Source organism: Rhizopus delemar, genomic scaffold (genome assembly GCF_000149305.1).
Source record: "Rhizopus delemar RA 99-880 supercont3.1 genomic scaffold, whole genome shotgun sequence".
NCBI classification, from domain to species: Eukaryota; Fungi; Mucoromycota; class Mucoromycetes; order Mucorales; family Rhizopodaceae; genus Rhizopus; species Rhizopus delemar.
The window spans coordinates 955304-968102 of record NW_027137827.1 but is presented as its reverse complement, the minus strand read 5'-3'; the positions used below and the strand labels follow the sequence as shown (position 1 = coordinate 968102).

General features: G+C 34.0%; 4 protein-coding genes across 4 annotated transcripts; 3 read left to right on the top strand and 1 right to left on the bottom strand.

The window, feature by feature from the left end:
* Positions 1–335: 335 nt before the first annotated feature.
* On the top strand, positions 336–3559 carry RO3G_00392 (uncharacterized protein; the record flags this gene model as incomplete). Its single annotated transcript, XM_067654983.1, has 11 exons — positions 336–455; positions 513–699; positions 761–912; positions 971–1575; positions 1635–1797; positions 1850–2215; positions 2275–2643; positions 2707–2769; positions 2949–3089; positions 3145–3273; positions 3326–3559. 11 exons carry the CDS (start codon positions 336–338, stop codon positions 3557–3559), a joined length of 2529 nt encoding a protein of 842 aa, XP_067511084.1.
* A 2535-nt stretch (positions 3560–6094) lies between these two features.
* RO3G_00391 (uncharacterized protein) lies at positions 6095–6588 on the bottom strand (the record flags this gene model as incomplete). Its single annotated transcript, XM_067654982.1, has 2 exons — positions 6095–6226; positions 6496–6588. 2 exons carry the CDS (start codon positions 6586–6588, stop codon positions 6095–6097), a joined length of 225 nt encoding a protein of 74 aa, XP_067511083.1.
* A 1630-nt stretch (positions 6589–8218) lies between these two features.
* Positions 8219–10093, top strand: RO3G_00390 (uncharacterized protein; the record flags this gene model as incomplete). The annotated part of the gene is made up of 4 exons (XM_067654981.1): positions 8219–8402; positions 8462–8907; positions 8957–9572; positions 9648–10093. The coding sequence occupies 4 exons, from the start codon at positions 8219–8221 to the stop codon at positions 10091–10093; spliced, it is 1692 nt and encodes a 563-aa protein (XP_067511082.1).
* A 482-nt stretch (positions 10094–10575) lies between these two features.
* On the top strand, positions 10576–12570 carry RO3G_00389 (uncharacterized protein; the record flags this gene model as incomplete). The annotated part of the gene is made up of 7 exons (XM_067654980.1): positions 10576–10600; positions 10769–10885; positions 11020–11310; positions 11467–11526; positions 11724–11871; positions 11929–12134; positions 12287–12570. 7 exons carry the CDS (start codon positions 10576–10578, stop codon positions 12568–12570), a joined length of 1131 nt encoding a protein of 376 aa, XP_067511081.1.
* Between the last annotated feature and the right edge of the window lie 229 nt (positions 12571–12799).

Sequence of the window (12799 nt, the reverse complement as noted above, 5' to 3'; positions counted from 1 at the left end):
AGGATGTGCTTCTTTAACTTTAATCAAACATGTGAACTTTAACCGCCAAATTTTTTCTAGTATGCGAACCAATCCCGAAAAAAAAAAAAAAAAAAAAAAAGGAACGTATATATCTTTATTTGGTTTATATAACAATAGCACCGCAGCTAATAAGACCAGAATGATATGTTAGGATGTAAATAAGGAAGAAGCTTACTTAAAGCTTCAGTTCCTGCAATAAAAGAATAAAACTTAGTTACACTAATTTCCTTTCTCAGCAATGATGAAGTGTTTGCCTTTTTTTTTTTTTTTTTTTTTTTTTTTTGTTTCAGCTGTCCTTCTTTTGTTAAGTAAAAATGTCTCTTTTGGATGACTATATGGAATCCTCAGAAGCTGCGCATGGCACTCAAACTATTCAATTTGGTGCTGATGCCTTCATTTCTAGCAATGGTTTTGATGGCCTTGAAAGTGTTAGAGTATGTAAATTAAAGCAGTAGACTCAGACACACGTAATTAACAACGCCAAAATAAAGCTTGAAACAGGCTACGTATCTACTGGGTTTGGTCAAATAGAAGAGCCTATCTTTGGATTAGACTATGTTCAGTTTCAAATGCCAGCAAAGTTAATAGATATGGCTGTATCAAATAATATACTTATTGTCGCTCTTGAGTCTTCTCGTTTGTTAAAAGTTGATTTGGACAATCCACTTGAAGTAGAAGGTAAGTCATAAAACAAATATAAGTAGCAAAGAAAAGAGGAATATATATCAGCTTATTGTAGAAATCGAAATTACACGTAAACAAAGTGACGGCAAAATAAGCAAGATATTCTTTGATCCGACAGGAAGACATCTTATTATCACTACTGACCACGGTGAGAATTATTATTTTTATGAGAAATGGAGAAGAACAAAACCACTACCAAAGCTCAAGGTTTGTTGTTATTTGAAACATGAAAAGTGAGGTTTTTAAACACTAGGGTTTCGTGTAGGGTGTTGTCATCACATCCATTGCTTGGAATAAACAAGCAACATTAACAGATCCTTCAACTCGAGAAATACTGATTGGAACAAAGAATGGGTTAATATATGAAACATGCATCGAGCCAACAGACGAATACTTCAAAAAAGAAGAGAAATACTTTAAACAGGTCTATTCGATACATGAATCCACGATGCCCATCACGGGCCTCTATTTTGAACAATTTCCTGTCAACAACCGAAAATATTTTGTCATGGCAACCACAACCACTAGAATTTATCAATTCATTGGTTTTGTAGGTCCTAGCAGTAGCAATACCAGTAGCACCAGTGGATTGCCTTCAATCGGAAATGGTGATATCATTGAAGATCGCGGAGAACGCGCCATGTTTGAAAACTTATTTTCAAAATATGATATTAATCCTGGATACCAAGAGCTACCGGGTGAATTACCTCACAGTGAGCTTCACTTTTTTAACCGATTCCATGAATTGCAACAGCAAGGTATTGCAGAGGCTTTTGCTTGGTTAACTGGACCTGGAATCTACCATGGATCACTCGTCTTTGGTTCACAGAATGTAGGTGACAGTGTGATTGATGTTGTGCAGCTATTGCAGTAAGTTTCAGTCAAACATACCTCAAATGAATTATATTACTTAATAAAAGTATTTTTAGATATCCAGCTACACCCTCTGATGATGAATCGGGAAAACTTGTTGTAGAGATTCCCATTTCTGTTGCATTGACAGAATTTCATTTTGTATTGCTTTATAAGAACAGAGTTAGAGCTATATGCCAGTTGAATGATCAAATTGTTTATGAAGAAATGATACCCATTGTAAGTGACGTCCAAAAAAGATGTTTGTTAAACCAATTCAAACTGTCTATAGGGGCACGGCGAACGTGTCGTTGGAATGACTGTGGACGATATCAAAAAGACTTTTTGGATTTATACGACGCTTGCTATGTATGAGCTTACTATCAACAATGAGGAAAGAGATGTATGGAAACTGTATTTGGAGAAAAAGAGATACAATTCTGCTCTACGCTACTGTAAAGATCCTGCACAGAAAGACAAGGTATTTACTGCACAAGCTAGAGATTATTTTGGACAAAGACGTTACAAGATGAGTGCCGAGATATTTGCAAACAGTACTGTACCTTTTGAAGAAGTAGCATTGATGTTTGTAGAAAAGGATGAAGTGGATGCCTTACGAGTTTATTTAACAAACAAGCTGACTCGTTTACGTAAAAATGTACATATTGCAATTGAGCTGTGTTAATGTACAAATTTCATTCAACATTTGATATATAGGATCAATCACAAAAAACAATGGTTGCTACATGGCTTGTAGAATTATATTTGTCGAAATTGAATGATCTTGAAGATTTGGCTTCATCTGCTCACTGCTCACCTCCACCCAATGAGCCTGCCAATCTAGAACCTAACACCAGAGAATTTTTTCTGGAGCAATTGGAGGATATAAGTGACGAGTTTAAGAGTTTTTTGGAGACATACAATGGACATTTACATAGACCAACCACTTACCATCTGATGACCACCCAAGGCCGTACAGATGAATACTTATTTTTTGCTTCACTTATTGGAGACTATGATAAAGTAATTGGTCATTGGATCACAGAAAAGAACTGGACAAAGGCCTTGAATGTTTTGAGTAAAGAGGTAAGCAATTATATATATATATCAATAAGCAAAAGAGAGAAAGATTACTTACATTATTCTAAGGCGGATCCAGACGTATTCTATAAATTTTCGCCAGTTCTGATGGAGAATGAGCCATATGAGACAGTAAATGTATGGATGCGACAAAATAACCTTAATCCAAGACAACTCATTCCTGCTCTTTTAAGATATGATCATAAAAAATCGAGCGAGAAGTCTGCACAAGTAGGTACAGCACTTTTTGTTATTAATTTGTCTTTTTAGACAGGCTTATCCTTCTTTTTGTGCTAATTCTTTTTATTCAGAATCAAGCCATTCGATACCTCTCGCATGTTGTCACCACCTTAAACAACACAGATCCTGCAATTCATAACTTTCTGCTTACTCTTTATGCAACACAAAAAACAGCAGACGAAACAGTACTATTGGCTTTTTTGAAAAATGAAGTATGAATCAGGCAAAGAGCTGAATTCTATTTTACTCAACAATACATTCAATTAGGGATCAGAAATGCATTATGATCTGGACTACGCATTAAGATTGTGTACACAGAATGGCAGGACTCAAAGCTGTGTTCATATTTATAGTCAAATGGGTTTATATGAAGAGGCTGTTAACTTGGCACTCAAGGTAAGGATACTCAAAATACTATATTTTCTGTTATCTAAATTGTTACATGCAGAACAATGACTTGGAACTTGCAAGGATTAATGCGGATAAGCCAGAAGATGATGATTTGTTACGTAAAAAATTATGGCTAAATATTGCAAAGCATATAGTCCAAGAAAACAAAGATATCAAATCTGCTCTCGAGTTTTTAAAGCAAAGTAATCTATTAAAGATAGAAGATATCTTACCGTTCTTTCCTGACTTTGTCTTGATTGATGACTTTAAGGTAAAAGCTAATATCATTTGATAAAAGCATTGTTTGTAATAGAAAAGCTTTTTTTAGCAAGAGATATGTGAAGCTTTAGAAAAGTATAACGATACAATTGATGAAATTAAAACGGAAATGGATGAAGCGACCAAGACAGGTGACAGCATTCGTTTAGACATCAGAGAGCTGAAAAGCAGGTTAGCTTTTGTAAAATTATCGTGTTTTTTATCTTCTTTGACACTTTCTTAATACTAGATTTGCTTTAGTCAATCCCGTAGAACGATGCTACATTTGTAATTTTATACTATACAATCGTGTATTTTATATATTTCCTTGCCAACATGGATTCCATGCAGATTGTTTAACAGATAAGGTAACAATAATGCATGTAAATCAAAGCAATCTAAATAATGAGGACATTAGATGTACAAAGTATTACCAGCAAGACACATAAAACGCTTAAAGGCAATTCAGGATTATATTGCCAAGGAAGCTAATCCAACCAGCCGATCACCAGCAGGACCAACTGTGTCTTTGATGAATACTGCAAAAAATATGATTTTTTCAACAGATGCAGCTATAGCAGATCATAAGGATGATCGTGATCTAGTTATGGGGAAGATTGACCAGCTACGAGAAGAATTTGATGATATCGTGGCAAGTGAATGTGTATTGTGTGGTGAAACCATGATAAAATCTATCGATCAACCGTTTATTAGTGATGAGGAACTTGATGTTGTAACAAGTTGGGCAATTTAACTTAACAGGACAACACAAAAAAGCATTATGTAATAAAGTATTAATTGTAACACATTTCAAAATAAGCACAAGCTTAATATGCAAAAAAAAAGGGCCATTTTTACCACTTAGTTTTCAGTACCTGGCAATTTATATGTAGAAAACCGAGATAGGTTGCCATTACATTCAACAAACATTTTTGGAAAAGAAATAATAGGTGACCATATTGATGATTACACAAAAAAATTGCCTGTATTTTTCAAGATCTACAAAAGCTTATTCGAAAAGAAAAGACACAATATAGAAACGGTGTCTTTGATTAACTAACCACAACTTGTACTTTATAATCGGAGAAGACTTATCTGAGCCAAAAGCCAGCAAGAGGGATATTTCTTTGGACCGGGTAATCTCTGTGCGGCGATTACCCTACAACTTGTAGTGTTACTCGCGAGTTTTTCCTTATGAGCTTGTTTGAGTGTCAACCCAGGTTAAGAAGGAAAGAATGTCTTAACGCCCTATTCAGTTAGTTTGCTTTAAACAGATTAACAGAGGGCTGGTGATTCTTACATTTCTTTATATAAAATTTTTAAAAAAAAAAACGTCGGATATCAGAATGCATAAGATTTTTTTTTGTAGTAAATGAAGTCACGTGTATAACAATGGTGAGCTTCGGATTAACAGAATAAGAACTAATCAGGGAGTGTACAAGATAATTTTAGGGAAAAAAAGTCATAGCGTTGAACTGAAATGTGCCAACCATTGAAAAAATGTGTGCTGAAGGACCATCAAATAGTCAAAAGGAAAAAATGTATCTGATTATAAATGCATTATTTTTAATTCAATGTATTTTTCAAACAATACGTTGTCCGGAAAGGTGGAGACGAATTGAATAAAAATATAGGTATTGTACTAATATACAACTGCATTTCAAAAAAAAAGTTAAGTCCATATGTATAATATAAAGAAAAAACTGCAAATTCTGCACAAAGTAGTGTCTACCAAAGTCACCGAGATCACGCCAAAGAATCTGCATTGATTCGTTTTTAGAAGAATAAGAATGGAATCTTTGAGGCTTGTGAAAGGACAATGTTGGGAGCAAGAAAAGGCTGCCTTTGAGTTGTTCTTTCCCAGGCATCAGTTTGAGGTAGAAGCAGGTTGGGAAAAATTCGTAGAGATATCATTTCATTCGAACTGAAAGCAAAGCACCTAGAAAGGTACAACAAAACTTTATATGGCAGGTCTGTAGTCATCGCTGGCCAAAATGAACAACCTAAAGTATGGATAGCATTGTCAACGAAAGTGTTGCTATGAATTAGAAACGATATTTATTACTTCATTTGTACACACTTACAAGGCAGCCATACACTGTACATACATTCTTTATTTTATGCTTCTCAATATCGTTTGAAAAAGGAGTTTGTTAGGACAATGACCTTGAATCTCTTTACATGAACTATTGGTTAGTTTTTTTTTTAGTATTAGATTGATTTTTGAATTTGTGCCTAAGATATTCTCACACTACATGATAAATAGACAATAAAATCCCTTTATATCATTTATAAGCCATTTTATTACTATTTTTTTTAATACTAAGTGATAAACAAGCATTTTATTTGCTTATAAATAGCACAGCAAATAATCATACTTCTGCTTTTTCAATTAATATCAAAATGCAAGTTAAATTTTTTACAGCTCTTTTTCTTCTCTCTGTATTCAGCATTCAAGTCTTTGCTTCTTCTCATAAGGACTCTGATAGTTGTAATTCCAAACAATCACTTTTTGAATCCGAAGCTATATATCCTTTTAATACTGGCCACTACGTACAAGCATATCATCCTACTTTGGAGCATCTTTCTCGTCGCTCGGATGGGTGCTTTGACGGTGGATGTTTTGATCGCTTTGGTTGCTTTGATGATTTCCGAACATTTCCTTCAACACCTCCCACACCTCCCACGCCTCCCACGCCTCCTAATTAAAGACACATGTCTTACACTGCTTGAAGAATATTTCTTAAATGCCTTTAAAAATAAATACCTTCTAACATTCTTTTAAAAATATTCATTTAATTTCACAACTCCTTGTGACAAGACTCATGCATATAAACCCATTAACTTGCAAAGTTCATTTCAAATTTCTTATTCTAAGTATTGTATTGCATCTTGTTAAGTCAATCAAGAAATGCATAAAATTCTATTACAAAGAATGAAATAAATCAATTAAATTAAATCATGACTAACACGAATAGCTTTTGGTAAGGATAAGCTGTTCCAAAAGAGACGCAGACTCAGACTTTGAAAATTTGAGTTCAATATATCAATAAATTCTATCATTGTAGTCTACCACAATAACTAACTAAAATCTTGGGTAGTTGAAAGCTTGTAAATCCCAATTAACCTTCCTTGATAATTTTAATAGGTATAGTACGTAGTTGATATTTACGCTATTACACAGTTCTAAGATAGCCTCATAATGCTTGTAGTTTTGGTACCATCCTTTTATATGACAATGAAAAAAGTTATTTATCAGTTGCAATTTAGTCTTGGTATTTAGTCTTGATAAATAACTCTTTTTTTTTTTTTTTTTTTTTTTTTTTTTTTGGGGAAATTTAAACAGTAAACAATGCTGTGTGCAGAGCATGATTTCTTTATATTGGCATTAGCTATTTTGCTTTTGAGGGCTTCTTTTGTAAATACTTTGCATATTACACCATTTGCTGCTATCAACAAATACTGTTGTAAAAATAGTTGTTTTAGGGGTGTTCTTTTTGTATATTTCTATAATAAAAATAATCTACAGTAGGTCAAAACCACTCATATCACATATCTCATTCCCTTTTATCATACTAGCAAACGCATTTCTAAAGAAAATGAATCTACGGCCTGTCACAATCCTTTTGTAACATTACCGCCTCTTCCTCCGCTACCACCATTGCCTCCAGTGCTTTTGCCGGAAATTCACATTACTTCTGATTCTGCTGCTTGGATCCCAAATGATTTCAGTAACGTTAGTAAATAAAGAAGTCCCCGAATTTAACAGCATTTGTACAACAAGCAAGTTGTAGGCCATTCTTGTAACTAAATCTGAGAAAAATTTCAGCTTACATTTTTAAAGCTTACTGTGTATTTATCTTTTTTGTATTGAATAAACTACGCATCTAAATGCTTTCTTTCTATGATTTTAACAGAATAATAATTGGCTATTAACTCTTATTGCCGTTTATAGACTGTTCCTCTGTTTCGATTCAGCTAAGTGCTGCGTGGGAATTGACTAATTTCTAATTGTCTTTAGAAAACTGCAATTTCCACAAAAAAAGCTGTGGTTGACTTTTTGTATAAACTAAAGGAGCAGTTAAAAGTAAGTTCTCCTTTGTGGTGACCCTTTTACTATACAGTAAATGTTACACCAGACCTTCATAACCTTTTACCCTTATTTTACTGACTCAGAAAAACGAGACGAATCTGTTCGAACAACGCTTCCGATAGGCTATGACTCAATAAACTTAAAAGTATTCTTTGTATCAAATATTAAGCAATCCAATGATCAATTATATGTTTGACTACGCCAATCTTTTGAACCTTAAAAACTGACATCTATTTAGTGTAACCTAGCATCAAACTTTACAAATGTCAAAAATATTAACATTTGAAGACCTACACATAAACAGCACAGGTAAAAATTAGTAAAAATCAGAAAGAATGAAAGTAGAGTAAAACAATTGTAGTTTTCCTTTTTCTTTTCACATAATTTTCCTATTTCTATTGTCTCGGGAATTTAAACCATATAAAACAAATTCCATCTCCACTTACAATAAAATATTTTGATGTGCTGCAAACCCAATTGCCTTTTCTTTCCCTCTTTTCTCTTATTTGAATCTATTTATTAATTTTTGTGTTTCTTTTTTGTCATTTCATTTAATTTAGAACTCTTTTATATATTGACTGGATGTCAGATAGCTTAAGTATGTTGGAAGCGCCTTCACCTAGCAATGAGAATCTTCACTTACAGCTGTGCGTCAATGATTTACTTTATCCAACCGAAAAATCGGAAACACTACTTGAAGCATTGACTGCTACACAGCTTGAGAAAATTGAAAAGACTATAAGCAAGATAAAAACAAAGAAGCAATTCTTTTCAAAGCAAACTGGTAAAAAAAGGATTATGACTCATAAAATTTTTGTTTTTTACCGCGATTTATTTCAATAGCTACGCCAGTACCTGCAGCTACAACCACCGCCAATCCCATGTTGTTACAGCATGATTGGGCTCTGATCGCAGCGCAGATAGCAAAAGCTTTAACTGACACCATATCTTCTGCAGCACAATCAACCAAATTAAAGTCACCTAAGCCACAATCTCCTGCAGCAACCGGAACCGCTTCCGATAAGAGCCCTTCACAAAGTACACCATCAATCACCTCCACTACTGATACCATCGATACTACCACGGATGATACAAATAGCAGTATCTCAACTCCATGCTCATCTGCGACAGTTACAAACCATGAATTACGTACTGAAATGCGCGATGGCATTGAATGGGTTAGCTTTGTTTATTCTCATCATAGAGTTCTTCGCCGTTATTGTATCCGTACAGACATTGAGCAAGTTGATCTTAATCAATTGGATGAATCATTTAAAGATGAGAATTGTGTAAGTCTTTTATTAGTTTCTTTCTTCTTCTTTTTTGTAACTATTTTAGGTATATCCTCGTGCAAACCTTCCTCGTGAAGAATACAAAGGAAATCGATGGACATATGAAACTGAATGCAATACATTAGGTTGGAAGCTATCTTATCTCAATGCCTCAGAAATTGCTGGTAAACGTGGCCTGATTCAGCGTGCAGTTGATTCATACCGTAACAGATATCCCAGCATGCGTTCTCGTCGTGTGGCAAGACAAGAAAAGTTATTAAAAGGTACACTTCGTAAGCGAAAGCAGAGTGATTGTGAGGAACCTGAGGATGAGGAACAGAACTGCACGAGCAAGAAAATAGAATGCAGTTTACCAAAGACAGTATCTATTGATGATGGTTTTGGTCGTTCTAAATGTAGAATTCGTATTAATGTTGACTCAGTTTCTCTTGATTCAATTGATATGGAATTCCGTAAAGCAAATTGTATTTACCCTCGAGCTATGGGAATCAGCCAAACCTCCCCTTTTGCTTCACAACAACAGTTAGAGGAAGTTAGATGTAATGAACTGGCATGGAAACTAGCATGGTTGAATCCAAAACAACTGGCAAATCGCAAAAGCTTACTTCAACGCGTGCTGAATGTATATCGTAACAAATTTATGCCAGAGCTAAATACACATAGTAATAACCTGAATCGTGGGACACTGGATTTGACGACAGACTCACTTATTTCCAGAAAATCAAACCATAAAATAGCTCGTCTCAAGTTAAACGATGATAATGATGATGAAAACGAATCACAGCACAGCGGCTCTGCTGATTCTTTAGACGATTGTATTTCACCTACTGTTGCTGGCGATGGAAATTGCAGCTACGTAAAGACTATTTCACTTAATGATCTTATGTTACCTGGCTTTACAGCTGCTTCTTGTGCAAATGGATTGGCTTTTGAAGCACAGTCTATTCTTGGGCCTTCCGCTGGCGGTAATGGTTCTTGTCGTTTGAGCATCAGTAGCAATAGTAGTAATAGTATCAGCAGCAATGAATCCAATATTTCATCACACAAAAACGAACAATTAGAATTGAATGATATCTTGATCAAAGACTGTTCAAGCATGTTTGATTTATACACTGATTCTTCTGCCATTTCTGAATACGAACAGAGTGAATACATAAAAATCGAAGACTATATAGCAACCTAATATGTCATTACTCAATTACTACACAGCATTCTCTTATTTGAAATTACAATCCATGTATATATTGATACACTTATAATGCCTTTTCACCCTTCTATAACATATATTTGTTTACCATTTAATTCAAAAACATCCACCCTTTGTAGAATAAAATACACTCCGCCTTATTTGTAGTTTAAAATCAAACTCAGGATCACCCTTTTTTTTCCCTTTAATGCAGCCTTTTCCTTATTTAAAAGAAAATAATAAAAAACATGGCTTTTGAACTTGACACTTTAAGTTATACTCTTTTGTTGACTATAATTGGCATAGCTGCCTTACTCTCTGCACGCAACTCTAAATCACCAGACATTCACCCTTTACTGTTAAATGCACAATCTGATGTTTCTCGACTTCGTCATCCTGGGGAAAGCGCTGTTTATCGTTCAAGGTTGTATCCAATAGGTACACCACTATGTTCAACTTTTGATCGTGATATTCACACTATGGCTGATTTTTATAAGACTGGTGGTATGAAAAAGTATATCAGCGCAGAGTTTCTAAAACAAGGCAATGGATATGTAAACATAATTCTATTTTTCAGGGACAAATTCTAATCATTTTATTCTTCTATAGGTTACTTATGGTTGGTTCGATTCTTTTTTACAGTATAAAGCGATATTTATTCTTTTTTGATAGATCATGTTGCTAAAAGAATTGATTTGGTTTATAAAGGGCTACGTTCGATAGCTAAACTGATTCCTCAAACAAGAGATGAAAACTCTTTTGTGGGCATTTATGCAACAAATTCTTATTGTAAGACTTAAACTTACCAAGAATGAATTAAAACTTACTAGTATGCCTCGTTAGATACTGTATTAACTGGAATAGGTACGACAATATGGATTTGATCATACTCTATATTTACTAAAGTATATAAATAATGATAGCCTGTCACATGTATGGTCTTGTTACTGTGCCTATTTCTGCTTACGCTTCAATCACACACCTTTTCAATGTCCTCCAAAAGACTTCATTAAAAGTTCTAGTGATAGATTCCAGTCTTTTACCGAATGTATTGAATGCTATAGGCAATGATTCCAATTTGAAGCACATTATTGTTATCGGTGACGTATCTAATTTATATAAAAAAGAGGCACAGGTAGTAGGAATTGAGTTAGTATCTTTTGCTGAGTTGGAAGAATATGGTGCAAATAAAAAATATGAAGACATTCTGGTTGGTAAGATCAATTTATTTCACGATTTGCAGACAAATTCTAACAAAAAAATAAACTCGAAAAGTCCCCAATGATATGGCCAGTATTTACTTCAGTTCTCTTAATGAAAAGGTAACGTAAACTTACTCAGTATATTTATGTTTGTTGTTTATTAAAAAGTAAATCAGGAATCCAAACGTGGTGTTGTATTAACGCATAAAAATTTATTATCCAATATTTGTAAGTAATTGTTTATAAAAGTTCAGTTTAAGTCGTTTATCTTACCAAGCAGAGTAAATTAAAGCGTCTTATCTTGTGGTTATTCCTTCGCAACAAAAAATTACAGCCAAAGACCGCTTGATGTTGAATCTATCCATTGGTAATTTATACTGCTTAATTTGTGATCGTTAACCTAAGTATTTCATTTTACTTGACAGACAGTATCTTAGGATACGTGCTGATTGCCGCTATAAGTTTTTTGGGTGGTTCTGTTGTGCTTGGACCTGAGATTGATTATTCTAACAATGTTGATGTTGCCTTTTTTCTTTCTGACATAGCACAAAACAAGCCAACTATATTTGCTAGGTAGGTATTAAAAAAAAAAGATAGAAAAGGAGAGAAATAACATGTTATATTTAAAAGTGGCTCTTGGTTTTTAGAACAGGTCAAGCATCTCATTAGCTCACGCTATGGAAAATCATTTCTATTCAAACGTGGTTATGATGTCAAACGAGAATACCTTGAAGAAGGTCGATTGATAAATGACTGCAAATATGATATGTTAGTGTTTAGGAGTATTCGTCAGACTTTATTCGGTGGTAATCTGCACTTGATCTATATTGACAACGGTAAAAATAATGTACTTAAAACCCATTGGATTTTAATGTGCCTCTTCCTTTAGATGATAATACTGACTTAATATTAACCACCTTTTTAAGAATCGTTTTGAGTACTCAAGTAATTCAAACATTCAACTTACCGGAAACTACTTCTTCCATAGCAGCCTCTATGTTCTATGATTATAGTACCATTCCTGAAGCCAGAGGTGCTCCTTTGCCTAGTAATGAGATTAAACTGATTGATTTAAAAGAACGATCATTCACAGCAGAAGATAAACCTAATCCTCGCGGTGAAATTTGGGTACGTGGTAACAATGTGTTTGATTGCTATTATAAGGATGAGCAGACAAACTCTAATGTTTTTGACTCAAATAACTGGTTCATGACTGGATACATTGGAGAATTCTTACCAAATGGAACATTAAAAGTTCTTGGAAAGAAATGAAATTTGAATTACTGTGAATTCTTTTTATTGTTCTTTAAGTATAAAAGAACTATTGTATGTATAAATGTATTATGTTTTATAGTCAATAAAGGTATCAGTCCATGGACGTCGAAGAAAAGGATGAGCCTCAGTAGTGAACACAAATTTGTCCAAAGAAATTAGATCTGGAGGACTAAACAACAAATACAAATATTTGAGCGTTTCTGCAAATAAGAAGCTATTAAACAAG